The following is a 24,384-nucleotide window of genomic DNA, read 5'->3' on the forward strand; positions in this document are numbered from 1 at the left end:
CACTAAAACTGAGCGTATTCTGGTTACTGCTAACGTAAGAGTAGGGATAAAGTTAGTCAACCTTATTCTGTATTCCAATGGATCGGTTTTTGGAACGAATGTGGATAGGATTTCCAATTCCGCCTGGAAAATCAGATAAGCAAAATCACTCGTTTTGAAAGAAGTCAAACGAATATAGAATGAGAATGACTGTAGCTTAAAAGGATTTATACAGCAGCTAGTCGAATTACTCAATTGAAGCTTTCCTAACGAGCGTATTAAATCTTGGCGCTAAACTGGATGATAAAATGTGGCGCAAGCGCATGAACCAAGCGTTGTACCCTGTGTATGAAGACGTGAATGTTGTAAAGCGCACCGAACACTACACAGTCTGCATGCACATGCAGTCTGCATACACATGCAGTCTGCATGCACATGCAGTCTGCAATGGGCTGCCCGCATTGCGAGATGAATGATGAATTAGCGTACACAGTATTCAGCAAGGATTCCGAAAGAGACCGACATCTTTGAAGCAGACCCGGCACAAGTTGAAGACCGCGTGATGTTGAGGCGACTACTGAATTAAAACTAGGATAACCATACGGACTGCATTAACAATAAAGTAAGAAATGATATATATTTTAACAGTTTTATTTTTTCACGAATAATACTGTTGGACAATGCTAGCGTAAAACAACAAAAAACTCAACGGTATAACTAAACCATCAAGCGTTGGGCCCACTGGCTAATCTCAGTCGGCAAGTTCTGCGATCTCTGGATCGCTTGATTTATTTGTCCGTATGTAAGCAGTAAGTGATGGAGCTGATATTCTTTTTGCACCTTTGAAGCGGCACTACTAATCGGTGCAATCAATTCTAAATTTTTTACATGCTCAAAAGCTTTCAGTATGACATTTCGTTCAATGCCTTGCATGGTGGAACTAGAATTAGCAAATTTATTGTACCGAGTTAAAACCATCTCAAAATTAAACGGATCACGATCGTATATTTCCGAATGATGTTTCATTGCGATCAGGAGACAGATTTCCAATACGGATAAACCACACAGCAACACTACCTTATCATCATTGTTACACTGCTGGTACAACATCTGAATCTGTTCGACTGTTATCAGCGGACTAGATTCGCTCAATTCGGAGACCAATTCAAAAAGAAAGCTCTTAAAAGGACCTTCAAGAACTTCATACTCATACATATTTTGCAATATGGATACCACACTTGGCGTTGAAACTAGTGCATCTAAATGTTTGTTCCATTTGGACACCCATTTGGAAGAAAAACTAAAATCATTAGGATCGAAGACGTTGCGCAGTAGAGGAATCTCGTGATTTTGCTGACTTTTTAGCTTTGTAGCCGTATTGTATTCTTTCATTTCCTAAAAGACCGTTTACATTGTCAGTAAGCATATAAATACAATTCCAACGTTATACCTTTTCAGTTGGTAGCTTCAAAAGTGTTCCAAACAGCTGAACTCGTCCTGCAAAGTTATCCTCCATCGGAAGTAAAAAGATTTGACGGTGAGAAAATCTGGATTTCACACGCTTTTCCAGGAGCTCTATAACATCCAATCGCGCGGTTATTCCTGTAATATGAACATTATTAGGTCGAATTGTACACATTGTTGTCTTGCCCTCAATACCTAGTACACAAATTGGAGCTTGAGCCGATTGTGCAACATCAAATAAATTATACAACAATGTTTGGTTGTGATGTGAACAAAATAAATCGAATTCTTCCAGAATAAATATTACACTTTTCGAGTTTTTCTTATCACCCGCTTTGAGGCAGCCTAGCAAGAATGCCAGGTTCTCAGCAAATGATCCAAAAACCTTGCCATCAACAACATTCTCCAAGTTCATTTGTGATGTTGCCGATTTCAGGGCCAACCGATCGTCCGTGTGCAAGAATCCATTCAAGTAAACAATCAACGTATTGCTGCAAAAACTTTTCTCTTTTTGTAAATCTATCAGAACGGAAGTAACAAGCTGCAGTATGATATAGAATTTAAGTAATTTATTGAAATATGTAATTATTACTGGTTACCGTAGTTTTGCCGCATCCTCTGGGGCCTAATAAGAGAGCACTGTTTGATTCACCATTTTCGGCCGTTCGATAGAGTAGATCGCGGATGTGCTGCACTTCTTTCTCATATCCTCTAAAGGCGGCATCTGTTTGAAGGCGTCTTTTTAAAAACTTTCGCGTTTTAGCCGTGTCGTCTTCCAATACCGGCATTTTAGCACTGATAAACTATTTTTTCAAATCGATAACGTATAAGCATTTACGTGCATTTCTCGCATGTCTAGATTGCAATATACAAAGTTCTGAACAAATTTGATTTTTGTTTTGGTGTCATGAATTTTGCGCGGGTTTACAACTGCGGCTGCCAGTTATTTTTGTATCAATAGAACTAGCTACACACAAATCAATAAGCCAAAATATATGTAATTTTCACTCAAACCAGCTTTTTTTGTTCTGCTCTGCACGTTCACTGAATCCCTAGCTGAATCCAGCTTTTTACGAGCCATAAGGTTTTGCAAGGTGACGTCACGAATGAACCGGAATGAACGCAATTCACCCATTTGACATCCACTCTTGGTTTGTTTACTATTTGTTAGACGAACGCGATATGCATAAATTGGAGTTAAATGTTTTAAAAGCGTATTATCCAGCAATGGCGCCGTCCAAACTACTCGGAATGGCAGTTTTTGTGCTTTTCTGACCGCCGTTAAGACCTTTAAGCAATATTCAGTTTCAACATATTAACCCATGTTCTAAGTCCATGCAAACAAACCACTGATGGACGTCAAAGAAGTGAGGTTATGCTCGCCCGTGCAAAACCTTATAATGGCGGACGTGTTTGTAGTATTTGAACGGCACTTTGACATTTCACTAATACATCGCACGTCTTGTTTCCGCACGTTCACGGTAAAACTACAGGAACTTGCGGAAAGAAAACATACGATGTACTACTGATATGTCAAAAATACCGTTCAAATATTACGAACACGTCTGCACACTTAGAGCGTTCTTGTTTTGCTTAGGTCCAACTTCAGTTCGCTCTAGCACAGAGAACAGACATTCATCTTAATCTCGCAACGTGTGTAAAACCTCAGCAGCCATTTTGAAAGTAAGTGGTAATGCTCGCGCTACGTGGCGCTCCCATCACTAAGAGGATTGATTTTGATTTTTAATGTCTGTTAATGCATATCAAAGTATTCATGTTTTCACCAAGGCGTCGCTACAGCAACTAGTGTGTTGTTGCAATTTATCCAACCAAAAATAAAAGTAAACAACATTTATCAAAAATAGCAGTGCTTGAGTTATTCCTTTTTAACTCATCCGTGAAACTATCTTTGCGTAAATAAACCAACATTTTTGCATTTTGGTTCAAAGTGATTCTGTGCGGCTTCCCGCACCCGTTCGTCTATATGAAAGTCTTCATAGCGGTAAGGTTTTCTGGAATGTGATCAAAGTTGAGAAGGCTGCTGCAGGTGCCGCCGCAATGGTATCAGGCGGTACGAATGGTGCGTTCAATTATTGAAAAACTCTAAACACGACACCTATTTCCGGTAATTATCAAATAAAATAAAATCTTGAGATGCCTTTTGGTTTCTATGTTCGATTTTCAGCCAGATTCAATAAATAACATAAACAAAGTTACATCCGTTGCTACAGTAACTTATATCAGAGTAGCCAATATATCGAATATGCAGAATATAACAAGACTATATATTAAATTTGGCAACGAGGATATTGGACAACTGGTGCACCTGATGTGAGATGTCGCTAGTGTCTTATTAAAAAGTTTACACACCATTTGCATGATATTTTATATGAGCATAAATGTCTGTTCTCTGTGGCTCTAGTTCCAATCGAACGACTGTCAAAACGTTTGTTTTTTCACTCAGGTTAAACTTAGTTTCGCTCTGGCTTGTACTGTTTAAACGACTGGTTCGCTCTGGGTACTTTTACAGTTTCAACCCCGCCATAAGCAATACACTGACAACCTGAAAACGTTTGTTTATTCTCCCTAAAATATTTGTTTATTCATTGGTCGAGTTGGAAGTTATCCAGGTTAAAACATAAAAACGCTATTAGTTTAAACAACTGATGTCGGTAACATTTTACGGAGTTTTGAAACAGCTGACTGTTTCGTAATTGACTCAAGATTACCGAAAACTCAACAAAACTCTGAATCTGTCAAAATGCACCGACTTTCTCGGTAAAAAGTATCGACAGACTCGGTATTTTTTACGGCTGTTTCGGTGAAAAATATTCAATTTACCGAGCGCCCAGTGAATTTCCCAACGCTATTGCGGACATATTTGTAAATTCTCATAGTAATATTGCTCTTTGCATTGAAAGTTGGATTTTGAACACACTTGTCCAGTCACACATTTTGTAGGTGAGAAAAGTTGCCAAAATTTCGTGGGAAAAAACCATGAATCTTGGTTGATTTCTATTTAAATTCTAAATGCTTACGTAGAGTTGTTATCGACGCAAAGAATAATATAAAAATAGTTTCTAAATACATAATTCCACGCATAATTCATAACTTGAATAAATATGCAGCATATATGAAATAAATGAAAAATTAAATACTATTTGCTTTCCCTACAACTGGTACTGGCGCCACTGCTAAATCAAATGTCAGCTCAGATGGGAGAGTTGTAATGATGGGAAATGTCGGTCAAAATCTATAACGATTATTGATGAAGTTTTGTTTTCGTTAATAATTAATAACGATAATATGGCAATATAAGCAAAAATACGTAAGAAATAGAACAAAAATGTTAAAATAATAACAAATCAAGAAGAAGATTTCACTTTAAACCCTCCAATTTTCGATATTCTTCCATGACGATAAAGTTTGATGGTATTATCGATATAAGATTACTAGCGATATTATCAGTAGCACACTTTTCATCACAGTTTTGAAGGTTGCACTTAATAACTGTGCAGTCCAATTGAGTGTGAAGAGCGCAATATAGTACTCGTAGTTCTTTCTCTAGGTTGAACTTTCCAGAAGACGGTTTCGCTCTGGGATTTCTCACCCAAAAATAACCTTTTCATTTAACGTGTTGTCGAATGGTGCTAGCGGTGCCAACTGACGCTGTCAAAATATTTCAATGAGTAAAAATAAGGTACTGCTCTCCACTTAACTAAATTCGGAAAAAATGTTTATATGTTTGTAATAAATTGAAGCCCTTTTAAGTTTTGAAAATTCTTTCATTAGATTACATTTTTAAACGAGTATTAAGGCGCGATTTGTTTTAGTCAAACGGATTCAAAATATCCAAAATATACAATTTACTGTTTCACTTTCTTTTTACTCATTGGTAGTAAATAATTTGTAATGACACAACTGACACGCACACAGTCATAAGCTTTACAACTTTTATTTTACTGCCTACGTGTTGTGAATGAATTTAACTTGTTGGATTCGAAAGACCAAGTTAGCTCTGTAAATTTGCCGAAATTTTTGGATTATCTCTGTAATTTACCGGAAACAACGTATCTAGGTAACATGCTGCATACAATTGCTATTCTGGAAAACTGAGTCTTAAATTCCCAACATTACTTTCATTTAGATTTCAATTAAACAAACGTTCTATACCTAAAAAGGCCGGATTCTTGAAAATGGTTGAACTAAGCTCCAGCAGTGATCCTTTTCAACACGGATTCCCAAACATTGTTTTCGTCATTCCAGCGATTGTTGTGGTGGGTTTATCCGGTAAGTACGTGCCAACATTGCACTTGTAAAGTAAACAAAGCAAACGTGGAATTCACGTCATTCCATATGGTAGCGGTGCTAACGCAGAACTGAGTGTGGGAATCGCATGGTACTAACAACATACGAACTTGCCAGAGCATGATAAGCCATTTGTTGATAACAGCCCGCTTTATATATCTGCTCTCTGATCCTAGGGGTGGTCTATAAACTCCACCACTGCATTAAGGACCATTGCGCCGGTAGAAAGTTGTCGACGTTATCCATGCATTTTTTGATAAAACACGCAATTGAGGTAATGTTCATCTGCTGTATAATCCTGCAGATTTGACAAGTTTCTTTAGCTATGACCAAGTCCTGTTCCTTCTATTCAATTGGGCATGTGCCTCATATTTTACGAACGATGCAATTTTGTGGTTTTGAGAATTCGTTGCTGATAATGTCGTACAGGTACTTGTTATCACTACTGTACCTATATTCCCGTATTTCGATTGCTTCTTCGTGAGTATTTTGGATTAGTTCTCGACATTCAGTGATTGTGTCGTCGGTGAGTTGGACTAGCCGGTTTTTTCGATTTGCAACGTGTTCAAAAATTGCTAGTTTGAAAGCATATCTGGAACTAGAAGGTCATGGATAACGTAGTTGATGAAGCAATGTTTAATACGGTTGGCTCTGACGGTGCCAGCCAGGATGTTCCGAAAATGCCTATGGACGAGAAAGGCAACTTCAAGATGCCCAGTCTAGAGGAGTTCATGGAAATGCTCGAAAACATGGATAGCATGTCGGATGAGGAGAAACAACAGCTGAAAGGTGAAGTACTGAGGAATTCTATGAAAGGACGCCGACTGGAGACCGGATTTTCCGATTATCTTGTATTTTTAACTATGGTGGTAATCATAGCTGCTGTTTTCGGTAAGAATCTTGTATTTTTGGCCACGCAATACTGTTCTGTCTCATATATAGTTGCGCAAGTGTGTCTGCAATTTGATAACAAGACATTTATTTCGCTTATATTCTCTTTGTAGGTAATCAAATGGTATTAAACATATTTAAATTTTATTTTTAACAAGCACCTTTTTAAATATTTTATCAATATTTACCTGTTTCATTAGTGCATAATTTAAAAAACGGGTGTCAATGTTAGTTAAATGGGGTTTAATTTATTTTCTAATTTTACGAATAAGATATATTACTTCTAACAAAAATGGTGCAGAATCATCGTCGTCGTTGCATAGCTTGGTTAGTCTTTCAATTTTCAACCGAATGTGGACCCAAGAAAAATACCCAGAGTGTCTGGAAGTTGCAATGTGAATGGAAAGCCTTCAATACTTTAAACGTTACAACTTGTTCTGCGACATAAGCGACGTGACAGGCTAATTTCAGTGGTACTATGTGAGTCGATTCACATGTGGTACCTCCTGGAACACACGTCATTCTATTCGACTTCATTAATACTGAACGTACCTAGTACAAAATAAATTTCGCCATGTTACATTACTCGCCTCGCAGAATAAGCCCCATTCTTTGAAGATTACGGAGATTAGTGAAAGAGTTATTCATAGCTATTTGAGTAAAAGATTTAAAGTCTTTTTCTCGAGCGTCTTAGTAGACAGGGAAAATTCAAGAGAAGTCCTAGGCAAAATGCGTATCTGTCAGAATACAATAGGATGAGCATACAATAGGTACAATAAGTACGCGTTTGCGATATTCAAACATGTTAAGAGTTCTCTAAGACCTTACAATTCACTAAGACATATGTTTAGCAACATGTTCACACCGCAGTGCTGAAGTATATTTCGCAGTTTTCTCAAGAAGAGAAAGAAGCGTGCGGTGTGTTTTTCGCAACATGGCCGGAAATGAGTTAATCACACTTTCATGAATTAAAGCCCTCGAAGTCCGTTCTGATTCATACTTAGAACAGTCTCAAACTTCGAACACTTCAGAATAAAATGCTCGTAGTATCGCTAATATGATAAAATATTATGCTTATTGTACACCACCGTGTTCGTTAAAATGTCCTCTATCCTGTGAGGTATGACATTGAACTGTAGGACTCCTTGTAAGAAATCAGCAGGCGCTGGAAAAAAGTGAGAACTTAGATTTTAACTTCGTTCGCATACTCTTAGCGTTTGGTGCAAAAGTAGCTGTTTTTTCATTTGCATTATTTTACCAATTTTAGAACATTTACCTTCCCACTTCGCGATTATTAGGTAAGTGCAAGATATATACGTACTACTAAAGCATAGTTAAAATACAATATTTCATGCATTATTTCAAAGATATTAGATAAATAAAAAGTGTTCGAAGTTTGAATCACGTTTTGAGGTGTGATTCAAACTTCGAACACCCACGAATAATATCCGGTTTTCCGGATTTTTCTTCAGGAACATGAATTATCTGCATTGTAAAGCTGTACAAAGTTAACTTGCTTTAGATGTGGTACATAGAGTTTGAAAATATTAGCAAATGACTGCAGAAGTACAGATTGAAACTAATTATTGTGTGAAAAATTTAAATCATACTGTTAGGTGGATTTAAAAAGACAGTGTTTAGAAAAAGGATGAAATATCACTTATTTAAGTTGAATGACACTAAAAACATTAATACTTTTCAAAGTAATACAAGTATTCGATGTCTGAGACTGAAATATTCGAGCTTTGAATGTCGACCATGAAAGTGTTCAAAGTTTGAATCAAAACCGAACAGCAGTTTTTTAGTGTTTTTCAATGTAAATTAATATTTTATTCTCAGTTTTAAAATTTTAATACGAAAATAATTAAATTGTCATGCTATTAAACTATTTATGGGAGTAGAATAAAGATGTTTTGGAACATTTTTCTTTGAAGAAAGTTTCAGCATAGCTTAAGTGTTCGAAGTTTGAATCAGAACGGTACATGTAAACAAACCAAGTGAAATATGATATTTTGTTTGCCGGCCCAGCAACAAATAATTCTCAGTTTATTATGTTACGCAACACAGTTTGTTACGGCTCACAACTTTGTTCTTTTTATGCTAGTCTGGGCCGGGCATAATGGCAGAATGTCAAATCCCGGTCTCTGTGATGTATCAAGAAAGGCTAAAATCACTTTTAGAGGTTGGATTGATGAACGGCAGACTTATCTTTCCACAGTCGCAGATGGCTTGCCAGGCAAGGAATTTTTAAGCGAATGTCGACAGCTTCCGTACAGTCCCAGCCCAGGAACTGCAAACCGGGTAGCAACATAGTATTCCAACATAGTGCCAGCCTTGATGTTTTTTTTCTTTCTACCAGCCTTGATGTAGATTTCTTTATTTATCACAATGCAGCACGGTTTTGTGAGCCACTTTCTGTACAGCTTTGTTAAACCAGCTTTTGGCCACTGCGTTCTGGATGTCATTCCGGTTCATTACTTTCCAAACTGTGTCGAACTGTATTGCTTCAAATAAAAAAAGAAGCAAGTCATTAGTACATTTAATTACTACAATGATTGCCTAAACTATATTTGTAAGATAAAGAAGCCGGTATCGCGACGCGACGCGACATCGCACCTCCTTGCTCGGCTTCATTTAATTTCAAGGATAAAGAATCACCGGGTATGGCCGCTTGGAGGCGCTAGGTGAGAATTTAGTATGGTCAAAGCTATGTTGGGTGCTTTGTTATGTTACTTGCCCATTCCATACCTCAAACGTTGCTTCAAACAATTCGTTTTGCGCTCAAACGACGAAGTCTTTTCCGACGCCGAGTTCCACCAGAATCATAGAAAAAGTTGAGAGGACATAAAGATCCACAATTCAATAGAGCCAACATGTAAACAATCCATTTTAGTTTACTGGTCAAGCAAAACAAACACTTACTGTTTACATGTTGGTCTTCGACCCCATTTGAATTGTTTGTCTTCATAATATAATACCTCGAATAACATGCTATTTTATTAATCGTGGTACCTAACAGTGCACATATCTGTTAATCTTTAATAGTAAGTGTCGAATAGGCATTCCTTTTTTTGAACTACCTAATAGCATAGTCTTTCTCGGGATGTTTTTATCAAAATTCTCCTAAAAACTGTGATAAAGTTGTTTGCTTTTATCTACCAATTTGTAGCTCTAGTATCGTTCCACAATCCGTTCTTTGACCACACGAAACGACTATCGCTTTTAGTTTGGTTGGAATTTAATTTAACCTCTGTAATAGGCAGCATCGTAAAAGCTAACGCGATGCGATCAAACCAATAACTATTTTTCCATGAAATTAACGTAAAAAAAGCTCAAGTTTTGTTTTTCGTTCAAAAATAATTATCTAGAAAAGCGCCATCGCCAGGTAAGAAACAGTCCAATTTTCCTATTTCGTTATTTCGTCCCAGATATTTTTTCAATACAGATACAGCAATGATTCGTACAGTAATTGAGGGTTCGTTAATTGGTCGATTCGTTAATTGGGTGTCCTAACAACTGTTAGACTGCCCAATTAGCGAATTAGCTGGAGTGCAGTCGTAACCCAATCACCGAATCCAGGCTGTATATTACAGAATTGAAATAAAGTATGTAACTTACTCATAGAAAAAATTTGAGGTCAGTCATTCAGGAACATTCCGGGAAAAATACTGTGCGAATATTTCTTTTTTTACTTTTGAAGAAAAAGGACACCTAAAAGTCCTTTTTCTTCAAAAGTAAAAAAAGAAATATTCGCACAGTATTTTTCCCGGAATGTTCCTGAATTCTTCTTTTTGAAAGATGATAACTTTTGAACGCATTGTTAGAATGTTGTGTTATTAATATCAATATGTCAAGAAATCCGTTCTGAACACATTTTTCATATTGTCAACCCAAAACAAATTTCGTATGAGGCTCTGAAGTTTCAGAAGCGACGGCCTAACCCATTCAAGAATTAAACGTATCATGTTAAGTGTTGAATTATTATATGAAAACCGCAAAAATTCAAACATCACGCACAGCACACTAGATCACCGTGTGCGACGGACACACTCTAACCTGTAGTGTGGAAAGGATGGCTTTTTACCGGGCCCGCACGCTTCATATCTTCCAGTGTGACACGGGGTGCAACTTGACTTATCTATCTTGGGATCATTTCTTACAATCGCAAAATGCCGCGGTCAATCGCTGACGCAACTTGCTGATACTGTTCTCTTCAAAGCCTCGTTGAAAACAATATTCCTTCTCGGAAACGACGGGGCATCGCCATAGCAAAGATGAATGTCCGCGCGTTCTCAAGAAGAACACATTTTGATGCTGCAATCGTTTTCAGAAACGTCCTAGAGAGGGGAGGCTCTGTAGCCGCAAGGTTACCGAGTCTGCTTTGACAAGCGAATGGTCATGGTTTCGAATCTTAGTAGAATTAAGCCATTCATTGTCAATTGATTTTAGCATGGGTTTATTCTTAGGCAGGCTTCATTTTCAGTTTTTTGCTCAGTAGATGCTCATTTGACTGCAGTGCCTCAAAGAAACAGAATTCGAAAAAGTAGTGTAAAAGGCAACTGTAGAGTTAATTATTATCTGCATTATTGTTGAAGAAAGTATAGTTCTATCTTTCGTATTTACGGCGCTATAGGGCTGCCACCACGTTGGTAGCTCATCCACCTTTCCTTCATGCTGAATTCTATATTCACCCACTGAAGCTTTTTGACAGTGCAAAAGTCCCTCCTATAGCTAAGTGTGCTGGCTGGAACGAAGGAGTGCTCGCCAGGGACGACTAGGGTATGAGATAGTACTGACAGCGAGGAGTAAGTGGGTAAAGTACATCAAGCTTTGAAGGAAGGGTAAACCCCAATACACACAAGCACGCATATCGCTCATTCGATAGCGATTATAGCAAAAAGAAATGCTGTGCACCGATATCCCAATAGATCAACTATACTAGTCGCAGTGATGAGTCCACACAGGAAAAAAACGTCCTAGAGAGACCCGAAAAGTCTATTTCATTGTTGTTTTCCATACGCGTCAAACGCGTGTCCGTCGCACGCGGTGATCTAGTGTGCTATGCGTGATGTACGAATTCGTGCAGTCAGACTTGCCATTTCCTCACTCAACCACAAATAAGTAGTACATCAACACAAAGAGAAACAGACCAAAAATAAAGAGAAATATAAACAAACTTTATTTTCTCATTGTGCGAAAAATGTGAAACTGTCAAAATCGCTCGTTCTGCAGTACCTACGTGTAAAAGGGAAACAAAAAGATCCGCGTCAGAAGCGACTGCACGGATTCCAATTCCAATGTTGCCATACCTATCATCCACTATTGTCATATGCAACATTTTTTGCACTGTAGCCGTTGCGAGATAGAAGTCAAAACAGTTTTTTTGTGTCCATATCATAGGCGTGTATTAACATTTTGTTGCTCAGTTTATTCCTCAATGTGTAGAACAATGTGCAGGTTGCTGAGCAACTGCGGTCAGTAAAAAAGAGAAAAGTTAAAACAAAACTGAGCAGAATAATTCGCGACTGAGTAAAGTGTGAATTTTGCTCTTCTCTTTTTTTATTCTGAGGAGGATTCATCCCTGCGTGCAGTTTTCAGATACTAATTCAACATCCAAAGCGCTCTGTTTTAAAATAAACTGCAACGAGACTAAAAGAGATAGACGTTTCACGCCAAAAACGAATTGCAAAACGCTACCAGAGCTTTGAATCGGTAGATAAAAACAATCAACTATCACGCTTTTTAGGAGAATTTTGAGGAATACGCCTTGAGAAACCCTTATCTCGACCGTTATGCTTCTGAAAGGTTTTCATAGTTTTATAAAGTAGGAAATTTAAAGGAAATCTTTAGTACAAAACTTTCTCAGCTTTGGAATAAAAACAACAGCGTTAAGTTAGCTAGCATACTTTTTGTACTAGAGTGAACCGATAACGGAGTGATTGTGAGACAAGAAGGGCGTCTGAAAAGGGGGAAAGTTCATCATTGACAAGAGGACAACGTCTGAAGAAAACTTTGAAGACTTTGTTCCTTTTTCGTTAGAGGGACTTCCGGTAAGAAACCAGATGCACAAGTGATTGGGTGACAAAAGCGGAAAACTGACAAGTAGGAGGGACGTCCAAATAAAGAACAAGGGCTTTGTTTCTTGCATCATGGGAATTCCCGGAACGAAGGAGGTGTACAAGTGATGGGAGACAAAAAGGGGCATGGTCCCAAGCAAAATCGGTTATTCAGCTAGTTACTAGCAAAAAGACCAAACCGCAAACATAAAACAGTTTCGAGTACGATGTAAACGGCCAAGCTTATGGCCAAACAAAATTTGGAGGTGGATAGCTCCATCACACACCACATACTATTACCATACCAGTTTGTCGATATTAAAAGTATATTTAAAAGTATGTAAAAGTAATAGTCCTAAAAATCTATCGTTGAATCCAATCTTTAGTTCTGGCTCATTTCGACTATGACATCATAGAGCTTTATCAAACACAGTCTTAACATAGGTAACAGGTAATTACTAAATTTGTCGTTTTTGTCAACCTCAAGAACTCTGACCCATAAACAGTATGACAACAAGTAGAATTCTGGACTTGCGTTTTGTTATTGATGCAAGACTTATGCAAGTGCTAGGTCCGTGTTTTTGTACCGAAACGGTCAATAAACAGAGACAACAAACAACAAATTTTACAGCCTCACCGCTGTATTGTAGCAGAATCAGGTTTCTATTTGGATAAAGACTTACGCATGATCTGTTCGGGAAAAGCCGTTATAAAGATTTCAACTTTTTTATCTAACATAGTAATAGGAGATTTTTTACAGCTTAATAGCACTAGAAATAATTCTTAATTGTTTGAGACAATTGGCGACTTTTTTTCGAATTTTGCTTCCATAAGATAAAGTTGAAATGAGCGGCCTTGGCCAGCAATTTTGAATTTCCTACCTAAAGAACGAATATTTGCAAATCGAACACAGTCTCATTAGATACGAACACCTTAGAATTTTTTTTTGATTGCAAAAAAGTTGGTGTAAACGTGTATGATTGACTCACACCTCAACTGATAACAATAAAAAGCATAAAATTTGTCTCTGTTGAAGTGCTTATTTTATGGAGTAAAATTAACTTGTACAATATAATTTGTGTTACACACCTATCTTCAAACAACTCCACGTGGCAACTTTCACTAACGAAAGCAACCGACCACGCGGATTTCCATCGAGATCTAATCAATACTCGAGTTGCTAAGATAACAAAATAATCTGCCTAAGTGCAAGGTAACTTTGTTTGCATTTACACCTGCTGATACGTACGCAGATAAACACGTCACCTTTTCGAGGAAAACAGCCCTTCTCTGCTCAAGACGATTCAGTATCAAATTCGATACCGCTGATGTTCTATGTAAGTTCACGGCTCCAGGCTTGTTCTACTGCCGCACGACACGCACGCTAATTGAGTGAATTCCAAAAACAATTGTTTTTTATAGCAGGTGGAGAATTCCCACCATCACACCGAGGTTAGCCCTCTAGAAAAGCGCGATGTGAATATAATAATATCTCTATTTGTTTTGTGAACGAACGTTAGATTTTCCTATCTAGTTGAATTAACACCATTCTACCGAATAACATAATTACACGGAAATGGAAGCGAATGTCGATCAAAATCCGTTCACCGAAGCACTACAGTCGGAAGCGATTACCGAGCTGCTCCACAATAAGGACAAAGGAGAATTGGCGCATAGTTTGGTTTCTAATTTGAAAAAGCTCTCGGAAATGTTCGTTAATCTTGCGGACGAAGAAAAGCAACAGTTCGCGCGTGAGTTTAAGGGCCAGTTCGTGAATCAACTGAAAAATTTAAACGAAATGGTGAAGCAGGAGAAATTGGCACAAGAAAACTCAAAAGCCCAACAATCGGTACCAGTTTTCGACACATCCGCAGTATTTCAAGAAGAAATGAATTTCTACCTTACGATTGCCTTTGGGTCACTAATACTATTATTTATTGGTTAGTTTTAAGATGATGTGTTGTACAAGTATTTATAAAATCGTTGGGAAAATAGTAAAAAAATTAGATCTTAACATTCTAGCAGTTAAATCATGCTGTTATATCTTGATTAAGCATTTCAAATTAATATATTTATATAACCCCTGTGAATAGAAAGTAATACTCTCCTAATTTTGTGATTTAAAATTTATTTATTATTATTTTTAACACAGTGTATTTTTTAGTTTGCAATTCATTACGCGTACTATCTAACCCAACGATTTTTTGTAGATCTTAACCGTATTCTAGGTTACTAAAGTACATATTTAACCTCTTCACACTTAATATCATTAATTATTAAAAAAATATTTTAAAAATTTTCAATACTAAGAATAGACGTGAAGACGTTAAATTGTAAATATGCTTTCTGGTTATACACTCTTTTGATGAATTTAGATTGAGCCATTCTATTTGCTTTCTCTTTTAGTATTCTTCGGGTATAAACTGTATCTCTCCTTGACGGAAAAGGAACGCAAACGGGAAGAAAAATTAAAGGCTAAACAGGCTAAGAAGAAGAAATGAGCACTAGTCCAGCGTGGCAGCTGTAGCGGATGCGCCGGAAACAAACCAGCCCGCCACAATCATCCGCACAAACACATTCCACACGTAAAAGACTCGTAGGCTACGCTCGGATGGTATCCTCCGCGCTATTTCCCACTAAATGCAATTAAGTGAGACTTTATATGAATAGTTTGATCAGTGACTAACATTTATTTCGTGTTTGTTTTCGTTTCTGACGGTTGCAATATAAATTAATACTAACATCTTTTGAAAGAAGAAAAACAGAGAGAAAGATCTATATTAGCCAAGGCCAATTTATTGTGAAACAAGCTAGAAATATTTTAAATTCGTTATTTTAAAACTTGTTGACTACATTTCCAGTGCCCATTCCGAATAGTCCGGCGAGATTTACACTTAACTACGACAAAAGTTCAGGACAAATACAATATTTTACTTATACATGTTAACGAGCAGAATCAAAGCTTGCAAAACTCTTTGAAGTAGCTGATATTAGTTGTGAATGAAAATATTTTTCTGTCGGTAAATGGTATATACAATATGACGGTTTATTAAACTATTACAATCAAAATAATGGTGCAACGCTTCATCACATATCCGAGTCCCGAACGAAGAATTGCAAGTTACGTTCATGCTATCAACGTTAATAGTGGTTAATCTTATCTAATCTAATACCCACTTAGCCAACGAAGCATCCTGTTCTTTATAAGAGATATGAAATCCAAAACACGCTACTGGCTCTATCAATAACTGTAGATGATAATGTTGTAACGCCTCTCAGAAAGTGGAATTTCACCATAAGCTATTATTTTTTAATGCAATTTGTAAATGGTGGTCCCTAAAATTAATATTCCAATTGGTCTAAATTTTTTTTCTGTTCTATTAATGTGGAGTAAATCCAAACGCATACGCATCGATGTATTTTGAAATTATTGGTGGTTTCAATAGAGCTATTTTTGCAGTACAAATAATACAATATTAAATTCGAAATGCTCAGATTCGCTCCTCCATTTGGAGAGACCAATGCTTCTGAACAAAATGCTCCTCATGCTCCTGAATAAAATGATTCAATTTTATCCCCAAAATTGAATTCACCCATCGTAGCAGATGAAAGCTTTGGATTTTGGATGAAATTTGGAGGATGATCGACAAACGAAAGATGCGAAAGCCGGCATCGAGCTGGCATGAATCAGAGCGACAAGGTGGCTCATCTGCAATACGCACAACTAGAGAGGAATAATTTTTAATAACGGTAAAAAACTACAATCGAAGAAGGGGACAGTAGAAGAAAGCAAAGGTGTTCATCGCATCCAAACAGATTGGGAAAAGATGTGAAGGGGAAATGAAAAATATTAGGTAAGGGCTCTTCGTGGTATTGGAACCGATCAACGTGCTCTAGAGCTTTCTACTGACGTCCGTTGATTTCGAAAACGCATTTGACAGACTCCCACAAAATCATCTAGGGTACACTAAGCAGTCCCAGATACACTAGTCCATCGTATCCAAGCTTAATACGAGACATTCTCGGGTAAAGTACTGAACAACAGCATTTTGACCGACGCTATAATGTTTACGACTGGTGCGAGACCACTGAAATTTCCAAATTTTTGTCGTCACCAATGTAGACATCTTAGGCTTCATAAGCAGTTGCGATCGAACAGACTGAGCCCCATTCATAATGTACCCTGTACAAAACGCTTATTAGACCGGTTGTTCTCTACGTGCATGAAACGTGGACAATGCTCGAGGAGGACCTGTGAATACTCGGAGTTTTCGAAAGACGAGTGCTAAGAATGATCTTCGCGGCGTATAGGCGAACGGAGTATGCAGGCGGAGGATGAACCGTAAGCTTGCGCAGCTCTATGGCGAACCTAGTATTCAAAAGGTGGCTAAAGCTGAGTGTATACGATGAGCGAGGCATGTTGCTAGAATGCCGGATAACTACCCTTTTAAAATGTTGTAAAATGTTTGCTTCAAATCCGGTAGGAACAAGACAACTAGGGGCGCAGCGAGCCAGATGTTTTAACTAGGTGGAGCGATATCTGGTGGAGAGTACAGAACATGGTGTCCAAGCAATTGGAGACCCAGAGCCCAAAACTGAGCGAACTGGAGAAATTTTTTTCACCAGGAATTTATGTCTTAGGGCGGCAATCCAATTAGTAGTAGAATTAAATGGAAATTCTTCTCGTTTAAGAGTGAATGTTGGTCAGAATTTCACGTTGGCAGAATTTCATTACAATCTGCTAAATAGTTATCAAAATGGCATCGGAGAAAAGGCAGATTCTGCAAAAAAACATGTGCGCTGTCGTGGAAAAATCGACTGCGTCTCATAGATAAAAAAGCCTTCCCAAGTAACAATTTCAGGCTGATCAAACGCTTTTATAGCTGATTTTATTCAACCTGTGGCTGAACTATAGTTTAGGTTTAGAAATAAAAACCTTTTTTCAGCTCTTAAACATCTAAATCTGGCGATTTTACCAAGCTTCAGACTTGTTAAAAGCTGCTTTCAAAGCTGCGATGAAGCTTAATAGAGGTTTTTGTGCGCTTTTAAATAGCCAATTTGCGCAATGCTGTCAATTCTATTGTTAGAACGAGAAATAGTTTTGCATTATGCTCTTCCAGCCGCTTAATCAACGATTCATCACCCTTTATGCAGCAAAAAAAATCTATTTTTAAATTTATGAAAATGGAATGCGCCATTTTTTATTTTGCCATGAACATTGTCGAGCGCGATATTTTTAATTTCGAATAACTTTAATTCGTATAAGTAAGCTTACTAATTAAAAATGCATGTCTTTTTTTCCGGGAATTGAACCCGCCATCTTTTGATCCATAAGCACTCACCGTATGATCCGCCCCATTTGCATTTGAAGAACAGATAGTGAGAATATCTTTACACCTGAAGCCTAGCCCGCCTAGCGTGAAGCAGTCGATAATGTCGATAACTGACAAATAACTTTTGCTGTCAGCCGAATTGCGAAATTCTATGATCTGGCACTGTATGCTGTGAGCCGAAAGAATACTTGGTAGAAGTTTGTAAAGCCACTATAACACCCTTAAGCAGCCTTCAAGTACTTTGAAAGTTGTGAGTCTAATGAAAGCTTCCACTCTACACTTTAATACCTTTAAGCAGCCTTAAAACGGTTTGCTGTTTATGGCTGTTTAGAAGCAGATTGTTTAGCAGAAAAATCCGCTATTAAGCTTGTTTATCAGCTTTTGGGAGAGTACTGGTTTGAAAAACTTAAAGTAGCTTAAACATCGCTTATTTAAACACCATTTGAGTTCTTACTTTATGCAGCTTTGATCGCCTTAAACCAACTCGTAAACAGCCATTGCTCTTGCAATTCAGCTACCATTGTTAGTTGGGTTGGGTTGTAAACGTCTTTTAAACTTGACCCTTCTTTATCGACAGACTTCGCAGCCGGTTATTACAGTACGACACAATTACGGGGCTAGTTCAATAATCCTGCTGACTCTAGAAGCACCAAAAAGACCCAGACGACGTAACGACTGTCAGGCGATGGCAGAAAACCAGAGGTTGGAAAATTAAAAAAATGTATATATACGCCGAGCATCGGCAAAAGGTTTTATCATGACAAAAACAGAGATGCGAATGGTTCAATTCGATATAACTAATGAGGCACATGGGTACATTCACGCTTCATAGCATCGCTGAATATACGAATATCGTGTGCAACGCAAAAGTGCGAAATAACACCTCCTGCTGCTTCCAAAGTATTCTAAACCCGCTAAATCGACTATGCTCAATTTTCAATATTCAAGTAGTGAACGAATTCCGATGTTCACGATGAGGTTATGTTCGAGATGAGATTCAAAGCCGAAGGATACATTATCGGCGAGGCAGGCGAATAGTGTATGTTCATGAGGGATGTTCATCGATTCAAATAAGCATTTTTTCGCGAATTCTCCAACCTCTGCAGGAAACCGAAGGAAGCTGGCCTGCTGAAAAGTCAAAAAGATGTTAAGTCTGGTCAAGCGATTCTGCTGTTCGATTCGCGATGTAGCGAAGATGGCGGATGTTTTTTCATCTAGTTTGTCCAAAAAACATCGATGAAACATACCACTTTCCACGTCTTTAAGGTCCGAAAGGCACCGAACTGGAACGACAAACAAAACACTGTTGTCAAAACCTGCACCAGGAACCTGTACCGAGATTGACTGACGAAACCAAGATGCATCGTGATAGACCACGACACTTACATCAAGGCGAATGCAAGGAACGTGTACAAATTTGACAAAAAAGTTCTTGGTTTGGCAGACCATTAGTAGTTGCGGAACCAGCCGTACATCACAACGGGTAGTATCAGCGGACAAATCTATCGGGATACATCTACAAGCGCGTGTTGCCCTTCTCGCGGTCCACGTAGACAAGCCGCTGTCTTGGTCGGATTTGGCGCTCGGCCTGCAATGACGTTTTTGACCAAAAGACATCAATCCACAAACTCGCCGAAATTTCACCCAATCAATCAGAAGTCATCATTTTGTAGTTTGTTGTTTGTAGTTAAAGTTCAAAGAAAATCCTACTTAAAAGAAGTTTTTGGCGACCATTTTTGGGTGTCTCATTTTTTCCAAATGCAGTGTTTAGGTCCCATGATTTGCCGGAATTACGTAACTCTGAAACCGTAGACGACTTTCCTAGAGGTATCAAATTACACGTTCTAAGTAGCCAGTTTACAGGCACAAACCCAGAGAATAATTGCCTAGGAAACTTGCCTCACAGTTGGTCTATCGTTTGGCGTGCTGTAAGGCAAGCAGCGCCGTCTTGTTGAAATCACATATCGATCAGTTATAATGCTTTATAGTAGGACCGATTGCGAATACCATTAATTTTGAACAAGTATAGACTAATAATTCTGCCGCCCCATAAATCGCACCTAACATGACTAGGGAAACTTAGTTCGAGATAAGTAAAACTAGAAAAATGAATGAGGTTTTAGTAAAGGTTATTTCCAAACCAAGTTGCTAGCCATGATGTTGCTTAGGAGTGTTCTTATGTTCGTTACCACTGGAATCAGCACATAGGATTGCCGTTAGCATACATTAGTTGAACCAAACCTAACATATATAAAATATTTTCAGTTATAATTTAACCTATTCCCCCATTTGAATTCGATTTAATAAAAACACATTAGTTGCGGTTTTTCATGTTTTATTTTTGAATATGAAGTGATATATTTTCCTGTTTACAAAACATATGTTTCATTATAAAAATACCATATAGCCACATAAGTTGGTCCAGCTGCAGAACTAAGCTCATTCTAGATATAACCGCATGCTAATTTTATCTACGAACTATATGAGGTTTAGGTTTTTTTTGTTTCAATTTTCAAACGCGGATTGACTCTTGTGATGATTATAGTACTGTATTCACAGCTTCGACAATAAGGCACATTTACGCAGCAACAAAAGTTTGCGAAAAATCAATGCATTTGTAATCTAATTGTGTTCGACGTTGAATGTCCTATTTTTGTACTTGTACGAAATCTCTTAGCTACATTGTTCTTTCATTTTTCATTATGTATATCGTTCAACGTTCTCATCTTGCATAGATTGTTATATTTTTTAAATTTAAAATCTCCTAACACACCCACTAAAGTTCGTATAATCTACCACATTACTGCATTGTCTGTTATTGTAGATGTTTCTTATCATCTATAGAAATATGGGCTTAAATGCAAATCGATAAAATATTATGAATCATGACAAAACCGACAAAAAATCATAACTTTTTCACATTGCTAATCTGAACAATATTGTAATTCTGACACTCTATACAATATAGAAATTTTCTGGAAGTTAAAAAATAGTACGGTCTGCTTTCATATACACTAAGAGAAGCACAAGTTTTCAGGCTGTCAGATTTTCAATGCGTAACATCTGCATAATATTATCAATAACAAGTCACCTTGGAGCAGGAGAAATTGGCGGAACATTGAATTATTTAAAACAGTGAATTAGTAGTTTTATTTATTTAAAATGTTAATCCAGCAATAAGCATTACGATCTATTAAAAAAATATTTCAAAACAACAAGTTAACCATTTGCAAGAGAGAACGGATGGTAGGACGATTGTTACATAGCTTCTGCACAACAGAAGTATAGCGAAAAAAGGTTAGTTCATATCATTTTCTCCACAACCGGATCCATTTCCGGAAGCGATAACTGATTTCATGAGTACGTTTCCATTCGATTTGATCTCGAGCTGGAACAAACTATCGTCCTTTATGTTGCTTAGTACATCCTCTGTCATCAAAACATGTATTCCGTTCGGACCATTCACGAACAGGTTGATCCGCGGCGGAACAACCATTGACGATGAAATCGGGGACGATGGGGAAGGTACCGAGGTATGCGCGTCGCTGGTGCTAACGTTGGAATACTTGTTGCTGCTCTTCATCGTACGTTTATAGTTACCTGACCACATATTGCTAATATCCGACGAGCTGGCACCACCGTGAACGGTTTCCATAAAACCGGGAATCTTTTGCAGGGCGCAAATCAACTCCGTCAACGTGTTGGCATGAAGGTATATGGCGTGGTACATGTTGCTCTCGAGGCACACGTAAATGGTCAGACGAGGCGTGATTGCTCTAAAAAAAGATAATAATAGAGTGTCGGAAGTATTTTTGCTTAGTAATAGAGCTATTTAATTATAATTTTATCACAAGAAAGAGTTTTGAAATTTTTTATAACGGTAATTTATTACAATTAACGGGAGAAACGGCAGAAGGAAGTAATGAAACGCAGAGTTGATAGGGGAAACGCAGGTGTGAAGGGGAAATTCCAGCCATTTCCGAGCCATTTTCGGTTTCCCCTTAATCTAACTCGTTTTACTGATGGGACGACGAAACTTTGACTACAATGTCACGCCGGTAACTTAAATACTCTTTATCTTTCTTCTATTAAACATCGAACAATAGAGGTGTTTCTGCACTACTACTTACTTGCTAAAGTTTTTTATTTAATCAAAATTCGTGTTCAATATTAGAGTCGAACAATCTTAAAATGCCTAATGTAACTGACAAACTATTGTATTATTTTCTTTCATCTATTGATTAGAATATACTTCACGGATTCATATATTCTTTTCTTTTATTCGACAAAACTTGTCAGTGGAACTAATAAAATGCTAGTTATTTATTTGTCTATTCATATTTTTCGACTCTTGTGAAAAAATTCGATTTTGACAAACACGTGACAGTACTTACTTCGAATGAAGTATGTTGAACATACGTATTCCATCAGCTAATCCACAAATCTTGCAAAGATCGTCTTTGGACATTCTGTAAAGAATAGCAAGCGTTCACGTTTTACGTTAACAATCGTCAGTCGGAAAGAGGACCTACCTGAGCAAATCGGACCCAGAAAACTGCGCAAATGTCTTTGCGTACGCACTAAGACGATGGTAGCTCAGCCATTGACTCAATAGCGATGGGCTCGAATCCTTTGTGATGTTCGGTACGTAGTCGTCCATCTCGACGCTGGCCTGCGGTGGTGAAAGTACGTTTTGATCCATCAATTTGCAGATGCTGTTGGTCGAAGAAACGTTGCTAATGGCAATCGGATTGCTGCTGACAGCGGCAGCAACGGCGGCGGCCATTACTGCCGTCTTGCTAGTTGGGGTTGCTGCCCCACTGCAGAACGACGACATAATATTCTCTAGCTTGTTAATCGGCACCGGTGAGACCGGAGCGGCCAGTAGCGGTGAAATATTTCGTTTAATGCTGAAAGATATGATTTGAGAGTAAAAACCAACCGCATGAAAATAAATTATTAAAGTTCACTTACTGCTCAGGACTGTAACTGCCAACAAGTGGTGTAAACATGGCTTCTGTTGTAATATCCGACAAAAATGTACATTCACAGCTTCGCTGATACTTATCCTGCTCTGCAGGCGGTCGTTTAAGGATCTTTTCGCGATCCTGTTTGTGCTTGCGATCGGCTCCCTTTAACTTGAAAACCTACGGAAGTGTAAACAAAAATAGTAGAATAAAATCAAATAAATCACGTCCTCAAACAAAGCCAACCTTGATTTGACACGCTGCCGCATGCAATGGCTTGACCGGACTGTCCAATCCATTAGTGCCGGTACCAGTGTTGTTCAATGCACTATCCAAATATGTTTCGACCTGAATCCGGAATGGAACTCCCTTCTCGCCACCATGTTTCTTGGGCGTAAATTCGGTCGAAATGCAATTTACTTTAACGTACACTCCGACTTCCTTCATGGGATCCCAGTAAATCTCCATCGTGTTTAACAGACTGCTACTATTCGGTTGCACCTGAATCAATCCGTAGGAAAGTGGAATATCAACCTGGTGAAGAACAAAATTGGTTAACAATTCGTTATCAACAACCTAGAATTAAGGCAAAATACTAACGTCTAAAATCCTTTCCCCTGGCCGGGACGTTTGCCAGAGCTGCATTTGTTCACGCTCCATGTATTGCAGACGTCGTTCGTGGAAACAAATTTTTATAATACTCTTTAGTATTTTCCCTCGGAAGGGCGACAGATCGCCCAACTTTTTCAATTTGATCTCATAGCTCTGACCTTGGTTTAGATAGGTAAGAGATTCTTCATTGTTCTTTGTAGCAATAGATGTTGCTGCTCCCAGTACGTATTGGAATCTAGAAAAAAAAACGAAAATGCTTTTAAGCTCCTCGTTTGTGAAGGTTTAATTTAGATTTACCTATTATCATCGCGGGTCTGCTCGGGACGCTGCGTGCTGTCGCCTTGTTTGTTGAGATTATCTAAAACAAAATAGAAAAATCATCAAACTGTCGCCAATTTGTACTGCATGATTGATAAGTAAAAATTCTTATATCACTAAAAAAAATCCCCCCAAAAGACAGTTACAACTATGACTAATTGGTTAACCTCATCTATTGTTTCCGTTCTGAATGTGTCAAAGAATTACGCTACAAAATGATATAAATTACTTTTTGGCTTGCTAATATAATCTCTCATGTGTAAACTTGAGATGAAATAACCTTTTTTTCAACTACATACGTTGAACATAAAGTTTTAAAACATGTTGACATTCCCATCTACAACGGACAAGAGCGCAGATCCCATGCGTGCTCCATTTGTTTGCTTATTATGAACGAGAGGAGCAAAAAAAAAGATAGACCGAAGAGTGAAAATGTGGGAGAGAGAAAAGAGAGAG

General features: G+C 37.9%; 3 protein-coding genes across 5 annotated transcripts in view; 1 reads left to right on the top strand and 2 right to left on the bottom strand.

Moving 5' to 3' along the window:
• Positions 1–696: 696 nt before the first annotated feature.
• LOC128736251 (origin recognition complex subunit 4) lies at positions 697–2,231 on the bottom strand. Its single transcript, XM_053830731.1, has 4 exons — positions 2,043–2,231; positions 1,639–1,984; positions 1,430–1,581; positions 697–1,374 (listed from the first exon to the last, which is right to left on the bottom strand). Exons 1-4 carry the CDS (start codon positions 2,229–2,231, stop codon positions 697–699), a joined length of 1,365 nt encoding a protein of 454 aa, XP_053686706.1.
• Positions 2,232–13,916: 11,685 nt separating this feature from the next.
• On the top strand, positions 13,917–15,761 carry LOC128737686 (uncharacterized). Its single transcript, XM_053832382.1, has 2 exons — positions 13,917–14,638; positions 15,105–15,761. Exons 1-2 carry the CDS (start codon positions 14,275–14,277, stop codon positions 15,197–15,199), a joined length of 459 nt encoding a protein of 152 aa, XP_053688357.1. The 5' UTR covers positions 13,917–14,274; the 3' UTR covers positions 15,200–15,761.
• A 4,596-nt stretch (positions 15,762–20,357) lies between these two features.
• LOC128737682 (transcription factor CP2-like protein 1) overlaps positions 20,358–24,384 on the bottom strand; it is a 39,069-nt gene continuing 35,042 nt past the window's right edge. For all 3 annotated transcript variants that reach the window (XM_053832375.1, XM_053832374.1, XM_053832376.1), the window contains 7 exons: positions 23,908–23,968; positions 23,599–23,845; positions 23,245–23,532; positions 23,006–23,178; positions 22,564–22,941; positions 22,426–22,500; positions 20,358–21,807 (listed from right to left, as the gene is read on the bottom strand). In XM_053832375.1, coding sequence (XP_053688350.1) covers positions 21,330–21,807; positions 22,426–22,500; positions 22,564–22,941; positions 23,006–23,178; positions 23,245–23,532; positions 23,599–23,845; positions 23,908–23,968 — 1,700 coding nt within the window. In that variant the 3' untranslated portion in view covers positions 20,358–21,329. The remainder of the gene's footprint in view (positions 21,808–22,425; positions 22,501–22,563; positions 22,942–23,005; positions 23,179–23,244; positions 23,533–23,598; positions 23,846–23,907; positions 23,969–24,384) is intronic.

This window comes from Sabethes cyaneus, chromosome 2 (assembly GCF_943734655.1).
Source record: "Sabethes cyaneus chromosome 2, idSabCyanKW18_F2, whole genome shotgun sequence".
Classification (NCBI taxonomy): Eukaryota; Metazoa; Arthropoda; class Insecta; order Diptera; family Culicidae; genus Sabethes; species Sabethes cyaneus.